The sequence below is a fragment of the Tachysurus vachellii genome, chromosome 12 (assembly GCF_030014155.1).
Source record: "Tachysurus vachellii isolate PV-2020 chromosome 12, HZAU_Pvac_v1, whole genome shotgun sequence".
In the NCBI taxonomy this organism is placed as follows: Eukaryota; Metazoa; Chordata; class Actinopteri; order Siluriformes; family Bagridae; genus Tachysurus; species Tachysurus vachellii.
The window spans coordinates 4,769,951-4,789,203 of NC_083471.1; the positions used below are offsets into that span (position 1 = coordinate 4,769,951).

The following is a 19,253-nucleotide window of genomic DNA, read 5'->3' on the forward strand; positions in this document are numbered from 1 at the left end:
AGAGTTGCTATTTTTCTGCAAATGCCTAACTTACTTTTCTCATCCTCACATTAAATGTTTTGTGCAGAAGCATTGAGGATATTATAAAGGCAAAGGGAGACTAATATGGAGTGGGACTGTTAAGCACATAGGAACGTTTTGTACGAGACATTTTGCATGTTGCGCTCTCTCGGTCTCTGTGACTGGTCTGACCAATGGCTGTGTGTATATTTTTTTTATATATATATATATATATGTGAATGGACAACATGGTGCTGTTCACACCCATTGGGCATTTCTGAAGCCTTTTTTTTTTAAAAATAACATTGTGTATATTATTCAATAATGTGTCCCTTCAAAGTAATATTTCTGCCTGAACACATTGTACATAAAATCCATAAAGATTTTGCTAAGATAAAATTTTTATATATCTATCTATATATATATATATATATATATATATATATATATATATATATATATATATATATATATATATATATATATATAAAGCATAATCATTGTCGTGAGAAGATCTTGTGAAATTGCATACTGTGGCCGGGTCAAGAAAAAAAAAAAGGATCTGAATGGTGGAATTAGCTGGAACATTTATAGATATAACTGAGAACAAGGAGATGAAGGAAGAAATTATAAATCAGACAGTTTGCTGGAAACGGTTGTGGTTTGGACAGATGGAAAGAGAGAGTGAGAGACCTAAAACACGAATCAAATCTTAAAATTTAAGCATTTATTTCCAAATACAAAGACAACATAGACAACCATTTTACTTAAAATGCTATTTCTCTCCTTCACTTACTTAGATTTATACTTCAGATAATTTACCGCACACCTTTTTGGACTGTCACACAATTTCCTACAATGCTGTCCTTTGTTTACATCTCAGAAGAAGTGCAAAAGAATAAGGCGTGCATAATGCGTGCACGTGTTAACGCTTAACGTCAATTAGTCGACATGCGTGGCTGCTCGCCCTGTCAACAATGTAACCAGGGAAACATCTGGAATGAACAGTTTTATGCATGCGTTCTGGAAAAGGCTTTCCTTACTACAAAAAGTAGAAAAAGAGGAGAAAATGTACCGTGTGCACACACTGTGAAACGTGATTGTGAAAGGGAACCTGATGCAGGAAGGACATCTGCGACCTTTGACTGCTTGTATATACTGTGTGGTGAGAAATTCTGTCTTGTGACCCTTTGACTGTGAATGCATCTCTCATTAAATAATATTCATTTAGATTTTTATATACACTCGTGTTGTTGATGTCGGACATGGCAGTAAGATGTAAGTCATGCTTGAGTGACACAATCCCTTTCTTCACACGCACTCTGTCCGTTTCTGGAACAGCATTATGGGAAGACTTTACAGCCAGCAGATTGTCCTGAGTAGCTGGCAGTGAGAGGATATCACCTCATTCATCATTATCTACAGAAAGACACCGAAGAAAAAGTGAGAAGCTGTGATTTGAGAACATGATGGCTCCGACCTAAAGGAGGATTATGTCATGTTTATATATTTTTACATATATGCCATAAACTTTTCTATATACACCTTACTAAGGATGCGTCAATACCAATTTACCAAGATACTCGACATATTTGTTATTAAACATACAGAACTTGAATTAAATTGGACTGAGAATTAAGAGGTCTTTACAGGTCCACTTAGATCCTAAAACCCGAGGTCCGACCCGAGAGGGTTCGGGTCTAAATGTTTCACGTGTACCTCGGACACGGGTCGGGTATAATAATAGCGGCATCGGGTCTCGGGTAATTTAAAATGAATGTGTTTTTTTGGAGAAGACCTCTACTAAGAATTGTAGAGGTATAATAGAGCTGTCTTTGTTTTTATACTCAAAAGCTCTGAGGATATGGTGTTCATATCACAGTGACTGGTGAACGTGTGTATTCACCTTCTTCATATGCTCCATCTGCAATCACTAAGTGGAGGATTTTAGGATACAGGTGCTGGTGCTCAGGTCTCAGAATGCTCTCTACCATGTTAGAGCCCACAGCAATGCTCGTGTCTTCGTCTTCAATGATTGCCTAGACGAACAAAACAACTTGTTTTATATATAAACACACAAATACACTGTACAAACCTATTTATGACCTTTGTTGTGTCCCAGTTGATCATGCCAATTACAGTAGGTTGTTCACTATGAGAGGTACACATGAGGAGGAACATGTAGAGGAACATTGTAATTCAGAACCGAGTTAGAACTGCTTTTTATTAGTAGCTCTTTTGTAGTATTAATACAGGAATGTGTTATGGTGAGAAATGAAGGTTCGAATGTTACAACTAGATGCTTTGAAACAGATATCCAACCAGAAATTGAAGGATTGTGCAAGACCATGTTTGAAGAATAAGTATTTATTTAAAACTGTTGTGTGCTGTATTTAACCAATCATGGTTGTTAACCCTGTAAATATGCAAATATGAAATTTAGCCCAGAGTATAGGAATGTGCAGTGTGTGTTTCACACTGGTTCAAGTGTGAAAAGGACTCGAGTTAACATCCGTTACAGTCGTACCTTGATCTTGTTATAGGCTTGGATGAAGTCCTCGAACCCCATAGCCTGCTCCAAATGAAAACGCGCCTCTTCCAGACAGCTGAATATGCTGTCCTGTTGCTCCAAATCACCCCTCCCCCCCTCCTCACTGTCATCTGTCCACATAAATAAAAAAAAAAGCAAACGTGAGCACTGAGCCAGCTAAAGCTTAATGTGTCAGTGTTGGTAATGTTAGTGAGTTTAAGCAGTACGTCATTTTTAAATGTTTATATGATGTGATCTTAGTGGCAGATGGACTGCATGTGTGTGGATGTTTTAGTATCCAGGTCTTCTGCATCATCCTACCAGACTGCCATTCCTCGTTAAGCTTGCTCTCGCTGTTCTGCTCTTCATCCTCATCTGCGTCATGCCCATTATTGGCCTCTTCTTCTGGACTGTTCTCAGGATTGTCATAGTCCTCCTCCTCAGCTGCTGCTCTCTTCAAGATACTCTCCTTCTGACCGTTCAATCTGGCATGCTCGTCTTCATCAGGAGGACTGCTGTCGGATGCTAAATCCTCATCTTCAGCGTTGTCGTCATCACTCCGTTGCTGTTGAAGCAGCCTCTCCATAGAGGCCCGGAGCTCTCGAAGATCTTCATCCTCATATGCACTGAGATGGAAAGAAATACCGTTAAACCTCATGTTAGTGATTATTAATCCATCTATATACACACACACACCACACAGCACCTGGACACTTTAAGGACAATCTTTAAAAACCTTACACATTTATGTATATACATCATTTCTTCATATCGTCACTGTCGGGCGGAAACCTCGTATGTCCAAATTGTGTCAATTTCATATTTTTTCACATATCGATGCTATTGGTCAGTCCCCACGTGGGTCTGTTATTTTTACAAGTTATTAACCAATCTAAAGTCTTGAAAATAGCTTGAGCACAAATCTCATAACTCCATTGGACACTTCAACTGTCCACCTCTTCCTCACTCTGCGGGAGAGCTTCGCGGCATATTTCTCCTCAAGAAGAGTCGCAACGAATCAACACGTCTTCTGAGGTAAATGTCTTCAAAACACTGGGCTCAAAGAAAAAAAAAAAATCTTGACCCCCGCTAGTTCTGGTGCTCGTCTGAGGACAGGAATTTAGCGCAAGACAATCCACTGCAACGCGGACTAAACCCTGTGCACTGCAGATAAGGTACGGCGTTTTTTTAATTTCCTGAAAAATAACGGTTTTAGAGATACGAGGATTCCGCCCGACAGCGACGATTTATTTCATATTTTTATATAGTTTTCTTATATAGTTTATACTTTATTTTATTCTCATTTTATTTATTTATTTTTTTTTTTTTTAAATACTTTATATTCTTTATTCTTATACCAGACAGTTGCATAAAGCATTTCACTGCATATCGTACCCTGTATGTATGTGTATGTGACAAATAAAATTTGATTTGATCTTTACTCTCTCAGCCTGCAAGTACACATTGTGTGTTCAGTTATTTTCCTACTCTGTGTCAGACTGCTCATCCTCCTTGTCCTCCAGGTCCTCTATCTCCAGATTGTTGTCATGGGTGGAGGCACCGTCAGGTTCTGTACAGCCGCTTAAGATTTTATTGAGATCTGGTAGAGAGCATGTCCTCAGCATCTAATGCCGCACACAGAACACTAATAAACTTAACATACAAATTCAGCAGACAAAATAAAGCTACACGAAAGTTAACATGCCAAAGTGTTCTAGATGTACTTTTATTGTACTTTTGACAGGAGTATATTGTTTGAAAAGAATTCTGCGGGTGCTGTAAAAGAGAACATTGTATAACTCTTGTTCCTGCTTCCTTTTCATAATTTGGTTATAACCAGTGGCAAATCTTACCTATAAAATGACATCAAAAACTGAGGATTTTACTGAGATTTGATAAAGAGCATGTTGTCTGCATCTAACAGTAGCACACACATGCTACAGCCCAAGAATGACATGTTGAGTGCACTAAAACCCCTATGCGTCATACTGTAAGATCTTAAAAGGTGGGGTGTACGTTGTTTGAGAAATGCTTCAGAAAACTGAGTCGGGCCGACAAACAAAACAAACGTGTAGCCAATGAGCAGAAAGGGGCGTGTCTTGTCAATATGCAGCAGAGCGATTGAAACATTGACGTGGCGGATAAAAAACGAAAAGCGGAAAAAGTCTTACGATAAGGCAAGAAGCAGGAACCGTTTTAATATAGGATCAGCTTTCCTGCACTGGAGAGAACTGAACGTCTTCTGCGTGAAACGGAGCTAAACCTTTCACGGTACAACAAACAGTACTACAAAAACACATTAGTATTACCATAGTATTACTCATTGAGTTCATTTATTGATAACAATATCCCCTCGGCCAGCTGCCCCAGCAGGTTCCCCCATAAAAGTTGCCTGGGTTACGTATGTATGTGTAGGATGGAGCTATCAAAACGGGTGACACCCATTTGGGTTAGGAGTGTGTTTGTTTTGGTGATTTCAAATGTCAACATTGGCTTTCAAACATTGTGCACCATGCCTTTAAGAGACCATGCCAAAGGAGGTACATCTTCCATCTTTTATGGTGTGTGCAATTGTGTTTAAACGACTCTGAACGTATTCCTTTCGATACAAAGAGGAAACAAGAAGGAGAGATTAGAGATATTTCTTAAGAAGAGCTGAACTCAGAGGTAACGAGCACAATTCTGTTTTAAAGTATCAGTGCAACACAATGTCTGAAGACGCTAGACAAAGAATTCCAAGTGTAAGTGCTTCCAAAATGCTGGGTGTGATGGTAGCAGCAGGTTTGCATGCCTGAGGCTTGCAAAGAAAGTTCATCCTAGCTGTGTTTGTTCATGGTGCATATGTGCTGAGCAGACTACTGGTTTGTTGACACATCAGGGATGTGGAAGAATCAGATTAATAATGCTTCACTTGAGTCCACAGCTGAACCACTGGCATTAATCTCACATACAACAGTGCTTAAAAAACACACATCACGCATCAAAGGAGCTTATGAAAGCACAGAAGAAATCCATGTCCTCACTTTTCAGAAAAATGTCTTGCTAGTGTCCCATTGTTCACAAGACGACTAATTAACTGACACTTTTTTTATGAACAGGTTAATTTTTTGAAACAAACTACCTTAGGGTTGTTGGCATCAAAAAGGCCAGTGGAGAGGCCAATCAAAAGAGCGTCTTCGTGGCGCCGTAGAGGTGAGACAGAGCGTGAGCGCGAGGCGACCGAGGACGACGTGTCTTCCACTGAGGACTGGGCGGACATGGCAGACAGTGCCACTGCACGCCTGTGCGCTGGACTACAACTCAACTTCACAAATGCAGCATCACCAGGCACTGACACAGGGAGAGAAGTGGAGTTACAGATCACCTGCTTTTATGGATATTATATAAGCAACCCTGTATGTAAGCAAACCTGTAACTTGCTGTTCATCCTCTGGACCTAGTGTCCGAGTGTCATTCTGATTCTCCATCGTTGTTGCACTGCCCTCTTCTGGTCTAAAACAGAGGAGCAAAAAAATAATAAATAGCCATTTTATTATGTACCCTCTATATCCACTTTCATTGACTAGCAGTCAGTTATGAGGTTCAGCCTCTTTAAAGAGGTCTTTCTTAAATCATATGATTAAGCCTGGTATCTGAGCAGGCTAAAAAAAGCATCATGTGCAGTTAAGTGTATTTTCCAATGGCCAGTAAAACATTATCCACATTGCAGAGAATTTGGGTCTCACCCAGGTTGGTGAGCCTTCTGTCCCCAAGCATTTATCACTTCTGCAGGATTCTTAGAAGTTTGTGGAAGGTCCTCCTCCAGAACCAAACACTCTACATCATCTGTTTCTTAAAGCAGAAACACAGATATGCATAGAAAGAGTCATACATCTATAGATAGACTTATTAATGGCTTCAAATATCTTTTTGGCAGCAGATTCAAATGCATTGTTCTTTTAGTTATAGTCAAATAACCTGTTCATAAATATTAAATCTACATGACAGGAGTTCCTCACCATCAGCACTCTTTTCATCAGGGGGACTCTCTCTTTTTGGGGACTCCGGTTTTAGCTCTTGACTACTGATCACTGATGGAGCCTTAGGACACACTGATAGTTGTTCATGGTTAGGGTTAGGGTCATGGTACTGATAAATGGCAGCAGTGTGTTGATCTTGGTCCTGGTCACTGGGAGTGTGCTGATGTTGGTCCCGGCCAGTTGTAGCTTGTTGGTCCTCATCTGGACCCAAGTCAGCATGCTCACCTTGGACCCGCTCAATGATAACAACTTTCTGACTCGGGTAAACAGCAGTTTGATCCTGAACCTGACTGACTAACACTTGCTCTTCCTGGTCTTGGTCACCGACAGCTTGGCTTGGCTGAGGGCAAGACGACAATGTATTTTCATCAGGATCATCTGAAGGCTCCAGTGTTGGGTTAAGGCTTTCTTCAGGGAAAGAGACAAATACAATTCTAATATTACTTGATTTATTAACTAGATTAAGTTTGCAGATCCAGTATTATATAAATCAAATACTTGCCGGTGTGCATGTGGTCAGAAACGTTGCTGCTTTCCAGACACTGGGTAAGTGGCTGGAGTTCAGCCTCCTCAAGAATTTTTAAAACTTGTAAAACTGGGGTCTGTCCCCATACTTTCCGCCCTTCCCGTTGCCAGGCTTCCATAGGAATGACCTCACCTGTTGTTTGTTCTATGGCACAAAAACAATCACACAGAAACATAAAATCGTTAAATCAACACTATAGACAAATGCTACAATCGCAGAACATGACAATTTGTATACAAAGCTCTGGTCGGTAGATACAACCCCTAGAATTCTATTCAATGCTCTATTCAGTGTTTTGTTTTGCTTCGAAGACCTGGTTGCTACACGGCAGCATTAGAGATCATATGCAACTTCACAACACAGAACACACTTCATGGATAAACAATACACAAACGTAATAACATAAATAAACTGAGTGCATGCAAGTTGTCAAAACATACAACAGATCAACTCAAAATCAGTGAATTGAAATATCGCTAGCAAACAAATGTTATGTTTTAGTTGGAACGTAGCTACCTGGTTTAAGGCAGCATTTACACACTCCTTAGGGCAATTTTTCCCCTTAGAGTTCTTTGGACAAAATGGAGCAAATTGATACTCCTTGGTTTAGGCAATTCTGCAATTCTTATGGGATGCTTGCTGAGTGAGCAGTTTACATAAACATGACTCTCTTTGGTGTTCCCATTTTTCCCGTGCCATTGTCTTGTTCATTAGTGATCTAAATCTACACCCATATATTTATCTAAATTACTATACAGAACTATACTAAAAGTTACAACCAATGCTGACCAGAATATACCTTCTATTTGACCCAAGAGTGACCGCTATCTTATTTCAAATCGGAATCAGAGAATTCTACTTGTGGTGCTTTGCTAGTCAGTGTGCCTAGAAATAAACTATCCTTCAGACAGGAACACTATGTTCTGAACATTTTTCCCCCATATATAGACTCAATGTAAGCATATACAATAGGCACAGCATTTCCACAATTGAGGTTAGTCCACAATATAATGCGGACGTATAAAAGAGGGCTGCCCTGTGTACGGTTAAATGTACGTACAGATAGATGCTCACCTGCTGTAGTGATGCTGGTGTCCTCCAGAGTCTGCTGAGCCACGGCAAGTGGGACATCACTGGGCTGCCACTTCTTTCTGTCACCAGAGACAGGAGACGCTTCTAAAGACGCCGACTGAGACACTGGAATGAGAGAAAGCAAAAGAACAAAAAGGCATGAAACCCAGTTTTCAAACCTGTGTCTGCAGATATACTCAGTGAATGCTGGGCTTCGGTCTGTTGGTACCTGCCATAGTGCTACACGTGTCCTCCAGAGTATACTGTGCTACCGAGAGTACAGGAGGCGCTCCAGCCTCCCATCTACGTCTATCGCCTCCGGTTTGTGGTCGCTCGTCTGTGACTGGCTGGCAGGGTTCAGGGGCGTGGCCTGGTTTGCTGAGAGGTGTGGTCTCTTGCTCGTCTGCTTCTTTAGAAGGGTAAGCCATTAAATTATGATTCAGTCTGCGCAGAATCTCCTTTCTCTCACTCTGAAAACAGTACACAAATGCAGAGATGAGTAAATAAATAAGAAAAAAAAATGGACAGTTGGATAAAATTGGATGCATCTTATTTGTGCAGGAAGATTCACATTACCTACCTGAACGTCTGATATTTCGGGTTTTGCAGGATCTTCCTTCACTAGGGATTTCTGCCCAGATGCAGTCTATAGTCAGGAGAATACAGGGAAAAAAAATACTCATTTAGATTCCAGCATTGTGACCAAAATGCCACAGTATGAAAGAAAGCTTTCTGAAGAAACAATCAACATGATTGACAGCCCAGTAGACACGCCTCCTTATCGTGACTGGTTGGATATTGCTGCAGCAGAGACCAGGATTAGACTAGCAGTTCTGTCGATGGTGATATCAGCACTAGTTACATACCGTATATGCAGTTAATTGATTTTCTGTGCCTTAGTTTTTTCCAAGATTTGTCTAGTTGATAGATAAATTATGTGCGAATTCACATTAGAATCTTTTGCATTAAAATATTCAGGACCAGATTACGACAAAGATCTGGATGCGTTATAAACTTTAAAAATCCCAAAAAAGTTTCCTTTCATCCATGTAGTGCTAAAACATGTAAATAAATGATGGTTAAGAGTGCGAGTGTTTTTCTGGGTGTGAGGACTGACCACGCCCACATCCTTCAGGGCTGCAGTCATAGAGATGGCTGGGGTGGTGGGTCTAGAAGAGGGCGTGGCTTTAGTAATGTCATCCTGAGGGGTGTGGTCAGGCTGAGGAGGTGCAGCTGCTTTCGATGGGCCGAGGTCATCCTTCACTCCTCGAGCGACGAGCTGTTTAAAGCGGATCAGATCAAATACGAGGGAAGTTTAGAACGTAGGACATTAAAAGTATTTAAAGTGACATAGCTGAAAAGTAGCAATTGTCGATAGTGAGAAAGCAGTTATAGAAAGAATGTAACAGGAATGCGGCTATTTGAGAACGCTGAATATTTAACACACATGCTCCTCCCATGCTTTCTTTTCTTTTTCATAAGCTTCTCTCCGTTTCTTCTCTAGCTGCTCTTTCAAAACGGCTGCACGGGCCTTCGACTGCGCCTGCCACGAATAAACATGCACAGATGGACGTTATTACAAAATTAAAGAAATAAAATAAAATGATATAAATAAATTGTCATTGAATTCACTGACCTTCAGAGCTTCAATCTTTTTCCTCCTGAGCTCCAACTCCTCACAGGACTCCTGACTGTCTGAACATTCACCGTCATGCTGGGTAAAAGAAAGCAAAAAGAAGTCAGACAGAACATTAGAGAAGAACATTAAAGATAAACAAACCAATAACGTGTGGAACGCTTGTACCTTCTCTCCTCTGAGACGAGCTTTAAGTTGCTGGCGCTCGTTAAAGTTCTGTAGTCTGATCTGCCTCAGCCGTGACAGGTACTCCTGCGAATTCCACAAACAGACAGAATAAGCGCAAAATCATGTCTTGTCATGATCCTGCACCGTGTGTTTGCACACTTGGAGGAAAGCGTAATAAAAAACTGAACAGGAATTAAGGAAAAAACAACAGGAAAAAAAAAAATAGGACACAATGAAAACTGAAAGAAATCACCATGCATGTGCTTGTGAGGCTTTCCAAGAGCTTAGAGGTTATAAAACAAGATGCTCAGAAATGGTTTGAACAGCGCCATTCAAATGGAACCTTGGTGCATTTTTCTCTTGGGATATAAAATAATCGGTGTGGGTTATGAATCTGAGGTGAGAAGGGTGGATGAGTCAAATAAAAGGGGTTAAGGAGGAGCTTGCAGTTGTGTCCACCCTCCTACCTCCTCCTCTTTGTTGACCCTGGGTCTCCTGCTTCGGGATGAGTTTGTCCGGCTCGCAAAGATGGTGGCCAGGTTTTGCCGGGCCCCCTGTTCGCCATATATAGGGTCACTACAAGGCACTAATATCTTGGCCTCAATATTACACAGAGAAAGAAAGAGAGAAGGAGTCCAAGAGAAAGAAAGAGTTCTTACCAGCTGGCCTTCGGCACGGACTTTATTGAGCAGGGCTTCTTGCTTGCGTTGCAGGAATTCCTCCACATGTCTGGCCCTCTCTGCTACTACCTGAGCTCGCAGCCTAAACACCCATTACATCGTTTAAAAAAAAACAAAAAAAACGGCATAATGCATAAAACAATTAGTGTTCAATTTGATTGCAACCAGACCTGTTGGAATGGTCATTTTTAGTGACGCTCTCGTTTTGGAGGCTTGTCCTCCGTGCCTGGCTCTTGACAGAGTGATGATCCGAGAGGCGTGCGTGTCCGTTAGGCATGCAAGGGTCTTGTGCGGCCCTTTATTAAACATAACAGACTAGTATTAATATTTAAAAAGCATTTCAATTGTAGCAAATGATACATTTTCAGAAGTATTCTTTCATGCATGCATCTATAACGCCTTTAGGTTACGTACTTTGATGGGATGCAAGCCTCGGAGGCTTTGGATCCTTGGACCGAACCTGGCAGTGAGGGCGGGACATGAGCAGGACCAGGAAGATGAGAGGGGATTAGTACCGGAGTCGGAGGGACTCCCATACCTCCACATCCAAAAAACTAAAAACACCAAAAACAAGAAAATCCAAAACATTAAAGATAAGCAGAATTTAACAGCATGGCTAATCTAATCACTTTAAAAAATAATAATTATTTACTGAGCAAGAACAGAAGACTCACAGGTACCTTCCTCTCTGGGCTACTGCCTCCACTGGAGCTTAAAACATTCCTCCAGCCTTGCTCTCGTGCACGGTTGATCCTAATAAGCTGATATGAAAAGATATTTCAGTGTAATGTTATTCATCCTAACTCTGGTATAATGCAGGCACTATAATGAAGTAGGAGACACAATCACCTTTTCCCTCTCAAATCTTTTCACCTGCTCTGCCTTCAGGAGAAACATCTACAATAAAGCGAGTTTTAGATTTATCCCCTCGTATAAACCGTTCGAATGTCTCAGCAAAAACAGAACTAAAGCCTGACCTGCTCTCGCCGTTTCCTCTCTTTCTCCATCAGCTCCATCCGTTTCTTTCTCGCACCGTCCTGTCACCAGAACACGAGTTCAAGATCAGTGTTTAGGGATCATTTAAGGAGGGAAAATAAGCAACAAGATTTAAGGCGAGGCAGATATAGGGGACTTGGGAGTAGACAGTAGAGTCAGAGAATAAGAGAAAGAAACGACAAAGATTTTACTTGGTTAAACATAAGCTCAATAAGAACGGAAATAATGTCATACCAGTCAATAAATATTGTTATTCAGTCCCTCCAGGTTTTGGGGGAGTTTTTTGCGGCGACTCCTTTTAAACTTTTAAAAAAATTCAAGCTACTCTAAATATTGTGGAGTTGGTGATCACGAAATTGTTCAATCCTGGAGGGAGTGATTCATTTGGATTTAGTACAAAAAAAAATAAATAAATACATTTTATTTACGCTCCATTATTGCAATGTTCAATAGAAGTTCCTACTTTTAGAATTAAGTGAAAAATAATACAGATAACAAGGAAATGTTGGAAAATAAATCTGCACTGAAAGCCATACACTGTAGAATTCACTTTTCAGTGAATAGAGCCAAAAGGTTTGAAAACTACGGCTCCTGCACATCTAAAAAGCTGTAACAGCTGTAAGAAAGTGATCTGAGAGACGCGTCGGAACTGTTGAGACGAAAAAAAGAAAAGCAGCCTTGAGGTTTGGACGTGTGGTTTAGGAGAGTTTCAGGCTGTTACTGTGCAAGTTCAAAAGGAATAGCGAGAGGATATTTTGTGTGCTAATATAGGGGGCTGGAAGTAAGGGGCTTTTCTCTGGGGTACCTCATGCTTCCTCCTCTCCTCCTCCATTCGCCTCATTCTCCTCTGATCTGCTGCTGGAGGGGAAGCCTGAAAGACAACAACAACATGACACTGGCTCGGATCAGAGACATCACTCTCTCACACACGCACAACTGAGGTATGAGCTCGCTCATATTTCTACACACCACGGCGAAAAGCGTGTGACTTTGGCAGCAGGTTTCCCCGTTAGATTCTCTGTTGGATCAGTGTGTATTGAATACAGGTAAACACACACCTGTTTGAGTTTTACCCCAGGTTTCCTCTCTACAGGTTTCCTGGCTGCGTCGGCTGGTTTCCTGGCTGCGTCGGTAGGTCTCTTTGCTGTTAAAGGCACTCCGTATTTGGCAGCTGGTTTGGTGATTTTCTTGGCAGGGGCAATAGATGCTGGACCAGAGACTGGCTGCTTGGCTGGGGATGAAATGTGAGAATTAAACATTATTCTTTTGAGCTGATTTGCTGGTTAATTCTATAAGTATGCAGCTGTTATTTAGATCACGACTGTTTTTAAGCTGTGCTCATGTTCGACCCATGTGAATCAAAGAGAGCTTTAGCTGAATACATGTTGTGATGAGGTCAGGATCTGGGGCATTTAGAAACTATGCGATCTCCTCAGAGTAATGCAGAGTTCGCTTGATTTTACTCTCATTTCTGTGAACACAGAAGCACAAAATCCTAGATGGACTGGTTATAGGATGTGTGTGAGGTTACTAAAATAAACAAATAAATAATTAAAAATCAACAACAGGGTAGAGGAATGTGGCCTGGTGCAAAGATAAGTTGACTTATACTACCAATTAAAAGGATTTTTTACTTAAGGTCAGGATAGGTATTCAGGAGTGTGTGTGTGTGTGTGTGTGTGTGTATGTGTGTGTGTTTACCTGGTACTCCCTGAGCGACACTTATTTTGAGCTGTTTAATGAAAAGAGATTGGCTGAATTCCTGAGCAAAGAGCTGAAAAACAACAAACCCACATAAATTCAATATTTATTGAAACACAACCTGTCCGTCATAAAGCATTTATATAGCGCAGTGATTTGCGTTCATTCACATTTTTGTAACAATTTTTAATAGAAATCCAAGCCACCTTTGTGTCTCATTGTATGACAATACCGATAAAGAAATCCCCTAATACCTTAATAGCATGAATGAATTTATTTACTCATTCATGTTTGATTAAATAATTGAATTAATAAACAAATCCAACTCAATGCACCATTAGACAGTTTGTATGCTTATTAAAATGCTACATTCCAAATTTGTAGTGATGAACCACATATACAAAAGTAATTGTCCAGTTAAAAAACTGGAATCAAAATAACAGACAGCTTAAATTTATTTACCTTCGTTCAATTATTAATTGTTTATTCTTGAGCTCGAAAATGTAAAATTTATTGAAACCTCCCCCCCATTCTTTTCTAGTACTGAACAGGCAGTAAACAAACTTCATTAGAACACTTTGATTAAATCTGATTAAATCTTAAATTTGAACTTCAGATGGCTCTGTTAATAAGCTGTATAAAAAAATAAAATAATATTTTTTTTTAGGCCAATAAAAATAAATTGGGGGGAAAAAGAATTAAAATAAATAAATGTAAATAAATAATAATAATAATAATAAAAAAAACACTAACCTGTTTAGAGAGAAACTTTTGGATTCTGTGGGAGAGAAATGGCTTGTCCAGTATGGCACTGACAGAGGGTCTCTCCCTTGGGTTGCGTTTGAAAAGCAGACCTAAGAGAGCCCGCAGGTCCTGAGAGTAATGCACCGACACTGGGGGATATGAACCTCTGATGATGTTCAGCACCAAATTCTTCATATTCCCGGCTTCAAACTTCAAATAAAAAATAAATAAATAAATAAAAAATTATATATATATATATATATATATATATATATATATATATATATATATATATATATATATATATATATATATATATATATATATATATATAATAAAAATCATGGATGTTTTCTTTGAACTTCAGGATCTAACAAACTTCAGTTGCTGTCAGATGATCAAGCAATATCATAAGTCTTTTTCTGCTAAAAGAGCAGGGAATTCAAAGAGGCAGTCTTCTCGCTAGATCTTTAGTTATTTACTTGTCAGGAAGTCAAATTCTTGGTGTTATGACTTTGAAGCGAGTCTGTTTCATTACTCGGGCTACGCTACTGAAAGAAAAGACGATATACTTCTAAGTTCATTCATGTAATAAGAGTTAACTTAGAGCTTACAGGTTGCCATTGTATTGAATTTTACCAACACAACAGCTTCAACAGTCAGTACTACACAAAGACAAGGACCAGGCTACACAGACTGTATTATACTTACAGCATGCTTAAGTGTGCACATTTCATACAGGACACATCCCAAGGCCCAAATATCACTAGCAGACACAGGGACAAGAAAAGAGAAAAAACAAAACAATACAAAGTTTTCTTACATTAGGCACATTCAGCACGGAAACACACGCACACAAGCATCAAGCACAACATAAAGACTTATAACTTATAAAAGATGAAATGCGCCTCAGCGTTTAACCTGGTATACGGCTGCACTTTCCCGTCAGCACGTAGGATAGTTATGATATCATAGTGTATCGTGTACATCAAGCTGACCTTTCACATACATTTGAAGAAACCCTACCTTTTATTGTTGTACGGTTTATTTTCACAGATCTCAGGGGAAAGATAGTAAGGTGTGCCGATGCAGGTCCTGGCCAACTCCACGGTACTGCACACAAAAATAAATCGTCATAATATTACAACTTGTGTTCAACAGGTTCTTTTGTGCAAGCTGGTACTGTATATAAATGGTGTTTTACCTGTTTAAAACTCTGGCGATCCCAAAGTCTCCTAGCTGTACTGTACCATCCTTAGTCAGGAAAATATTCTGTTTATATATTAAAAAAAAGAAAGTATAATAATAAATTGACTGTCGATTCATTTGTATGCAAATAGATTTGACTGCTCGACTCTAACTGGTACCTGTGACTTGATGTCTCTGTGAAGGATCTTACGATCGTGTACGTGTTTGAGCGCCAGACAGATCTGCACGAACCAGTCAAGAATCTGCAGGAGAAGGAGAAAAAGAAAAAAACTAATGAGTGAGGTGCTGAAAATAAGACTTTTTAAAACTATAACGCATGTGGTATTATGTACAGGATCTAAAAGGTCCACAATTTTGCGCTCGTTTTCATCGAACATCCTTTTCTCGCCATAGAAACAACATGATGACGTTTTTCTCCTATTTCTACTTTATATAGTTTTGAAATTGACGTGTTCCTTTTAGCGGCAAGTAGAATGCTAGTTGCACAACCCGCTGATAAACGTGTGTTACTATAGCAACAGGTAGAAGGAACGGCTTTTCATGACTTCGTACGTGGGAACACATCAGCACTGTTAAATCACCTGACCCTAAGGTTTGTGTGATTTTCTTAACATATCTTTTGTATTGTTAATCTGGTTCCGTACTTCATATATACAGTGTGTTTGTCCCCCTTCCTGATCTTTTTTTTGCACGTTTGGTCACACCATGTAAGTTTGGATTTTGTTTTCCCTTTATAATCAAAACCTTCATTTAAAACCTTCATGTTGTGTTTACTTGTTATCTTTGACTAATATTCAAATTTGTTTGATGATCTGAAACATTAAAGTGCAACAAACATGCAAAAATAAATAAATAAATAAATAAATAAAGAAGGGGGCCAACACTTTTTGACACCACTGTATTCTTAGGTTAGAGTGAGTAGACTGGTGCTAGGATACCAATTTGTAGGTCACATGATTCTGCAAATATAGCGCCAGCACTGGTTAAGCTCAAATCTGTAAAAGTCAATAGCTATTGAAAGGCAGAACAAACCGCACACACAGACACACACAGACACACACAGACACACACAGACACACACAGACACACACAGACACACACAGACACACACAGACACACACAGACTCTCCATTAACCTGTTCCTCAGGGAAAGGTCCTTTCTGACTATTGATCTTCTTAAACAGGTCGCCTCCTTCACAGTAATCCATCACTATATACAAGCAGCCGCTCTCTGTGGAACAGAAAACAAAAGAGAATCGAGATGACGCCTGCTGAGTGCCGCATCGATGCACTTTCACGCTTTCTCACGTTCTCTCTTGAGCCATTAGTTCATGCAGATACGCTCTGTAACTCAATTCAGAGACTTGCAGCTTCCTCCAGCGCTCGAGCTGAGTGCTGAAATGACTAACAATTCTTATTGCCTGAGTCTTATGACAGGGTACATCGATATAAGACCTGAGAATCAGTGAGGAAAAACAGAGCAATTTGTTCTTTAACAAACCAAATGTTTGTTTTCCATTTCAGTCTAAATCAAGCTCAGCTCTGCACTAAGAGTAAGAAATGACTGCTCAGTACACATCATCACACACAGCATGTCCTGCATCTTCACCTCAGAGCTGTGTGGTTCAGTTACTTAGCATGATATAAATACATGGTTCAAGAGTTGCAGTGAAACGTGATTTAATTAAAAAACATGAAAGAATTTTACCTTCAAATGACTCCTTGTACTGGACAATGTTGGGATGACTCATGTTAGCCAACACGGCCACTTCTTTGCGTGACTCCTGTCTCTCTTTATTAGACATCTGTAAAGTGTGAAATAAAAGGTATCAGTGCATGCGCGTGTGTGTGTGTTTTAACATTCAAAGTTTCCAAAAGGTTGTGAGCAGCTCACCTTGGAGATGCCGATCTCCTTGATGACATACTGGTGACCATCCTCTCTGGACCTCACCAGGATGGCCTTCCCAAACGAGCCCTCCCCGATCTTCTTCACCTTCTCATATTTATCCATGACTGGCTCGATTGGTCATGCTGTAAAAGAGACAGAGAAAAAAATAAATAAATCATACTATTCAAACTATGATTCCTCATTCGCACCAAGTTCCTGGTTTCCATCATGTTCATTCATACTTCCTAAAAAATGTGAGGAAGTTCACTGGCTTTGCTAAATTGCCCCAAGTGTATGTGAATGTGTGTCTAAACGATGCCTTGTGAAGGATCCACCTCAGCCTGGTGTTCCTGGGACAGGCTCCAGATCCACTACCAGCATAAAGCTCTTACTGAAGAGTAATCTGTAGGAAGTGTTGTAATTTATGGTGCTTTTACACAAACCCAGCTTCATTCACGTCTCTTCAGCAAGTCCACATAGAGCTAAAGTGGAAATGCCAACAGAACCATTTACAACAGGATTACAATAACAAGTCAGGTAAAGTTGGAAGAATTTATAAAAACAACAACCAAATATTGTTATGGAAAAAAAAAAAACAACCCCGAACATTTCCACAAAACGACATGACACAGAAAAATGGTGGTCAAATATCATGGACTGATGATGATGCTACACATAAAATACTGAGATTAGAAAAGCGGGAAACAACAATACAAGCGCCTTATCGTAGTGTAGATCAAGAGACTGTTGCGTTAAACTTAAAGGGAATTTCATATCTTGAGATTTGCTGAATAATGAATCATGTTTAAAAATCACGGGCATTAACAGAGCTATTAAATATTCAGTGCAGGAGAAACTGAAGCGGCTGGATGATGGAAGGAGGCAAGTGAAGCGTGGATAATATTCAAGAATCCATATCTAAAGTGGATATACAACCAAGTACTAAAAATGACCATTACATTTATGATTATGTTCTTTTGTCCAATTAACAGGAGAGACAAACATGTATACAGTTTCCACACTGTTTACCCAATTTAGCTGTAAATACTGTACCTGATTTTGGATGCATTTGTCTATATACAGATATTTGTATAGCCTTCTGGTGCCCTTTGAAAAAGTTTTGGCCCCCCTAAAGCGAGTTTACACTCATGAATATTAATTAATTAACTAATTAATTAATTACAACTTCCAACCTCAACCAGAATTTACAGCAGTAAACAATTAAATATCTTCTGTTTTTCATGCTAAATGCTTAAGTGTCAAGAAAAAAATAGCCGTTTTTAACTTTAACTCAATTAATATCCTTAATAAATATCCGTTGTATCTGAAAGTCTGCTATATAAAGGAGGATATTTTGAGGCTGACAGGAGCAACACTATCGCTCTCGAGATTATATACAGATATATCATACATAACCTTTAGATTTGTTAGTTAATAGGTCGTTTTTAGGTAGTTATTTCTACCTAAATATATATTAGAACACACAAACAGGAGCTTCCAATCAGCTAAATTAGCAAACACTCATCTAACTAGCTAGCCAGCGGTACTATGGAAACAGTTTCGCAAAAAACAAATAAATAAATACAACATTTTTTTCAAAGTACACAGTAAGTACTTTGTTCAAAGTACAGTAATCTTCAACAGACAAGTGTTTGAATCCGATTAACAATTTTTTTGTTACCTCCTTTAACGTGGACAAGTCCAGCTGCATCAAAGCCTTTATACTTACAGCGTCCTAACGTGACGCTGATATTTCATTGGTTGATATCTGTTGTCCTGCTCTGTGATTGGTCCGTCAGCATGTCTGTTTATCTTAAACCGCAACGAGTTCGTGTGTCCGTGTTTGATACAAACGTCTCCTAGCAACCGTCACTGGTTAAGGATGCTGCAGGAGTAAATCACAGATACAGATATATATATACACAGATATGTATGTATATATAGCCTTCCAATGTATATATCTTTAGTATTATTAAAGATAATGGTGCAGTAGTCGGTTTGTTGTTGTTATTATTATTATTATTATTATTACTTGTAAAAATGACCTGTAAGAAAAAACGTTGGGAAAACTCGTTTGGATTGACT

At 39.5% G+C, this 19,253-nt stretch overlaps 1 protein-coding gene across 6 annotated transcripts; it reads right to left on the reverse strand.

Moving 5' to 3' along the window:
- Window positions 1-712: 712 nt before the first annotated feature.
- On the reverse strand, window positions 713-19,033 carry nek1 (NIMA-related kinase 1). Of its 6 annotated transcripts, none has more exons than XM_060883320.1 (36): window positions 18,898-19,033; window positions 17,175-17,311; window positions 16,989-17,085; window positions 16,417-16,511; window positions 15,439-15,522; window positions 15,276-15,343; window positions 15,098-15,184; window positions 14,783-14,837; window positions 14,081-14,281; window positions 13,328-13,400; window positions 12,685-12,857; window positions 12,432-12,497; window positions 11,608-11,667; window positions 11,480-11,527; window positions 11,305-11,391; window positions 11,045-11,184; window positions 10,801-10,926; window positions 10,610-10,712; window positions 10,418-10,504; window positions 9,951-10,034; window positions 9,783-9,860; window positions 9,594-9,689; window positions 9,264-9,425; window positions 8,727-8,792; window positions 8,376-8,616; window positions 8,150-8,272; window positions 7,052-7,219; window positions 6,529-6,957; window positions 6,256-6,361; window positions 5,940-6,022; window positions 5,652-5,860; window positions 4,019-4,155; window positions 2,852-3,156; window positions 2,528-2,661; window positions 1,907-2,039; window positions 713-1,419 (listed from the first exon to the last, which is right to left on the reverse strand). In XM_060883320.1, exons 2-36 carry the CDS (start codon window positions 17,289-17,291, stop codon window positions 1,406-1,408), a joined length of 4,335 nt encoding a protein of 1,444 aa, XP_060739303.1. In that variant the 5' UTR covers window positions 17,292-17,311; window positions 18,898-19,033; the 3' UTR covers window positions 713-1,405. The 6 variants fall into 6 exon arrangements, with proteins under 6 accessions (XP_060739303.1, XP_060739305.1, XP_060739306.1 ...); XM_060883322.1 differs by having other exon boundaries at window positions 11,311-11,391; window positions 18,850-18,993; XM_060883323.1 differs by having other exon boundaries at window positions 6,256-6,355; window positions 18,850-18,993.
- Window positions 19,034-19,253: the final 220 nt, after the last annotated feature.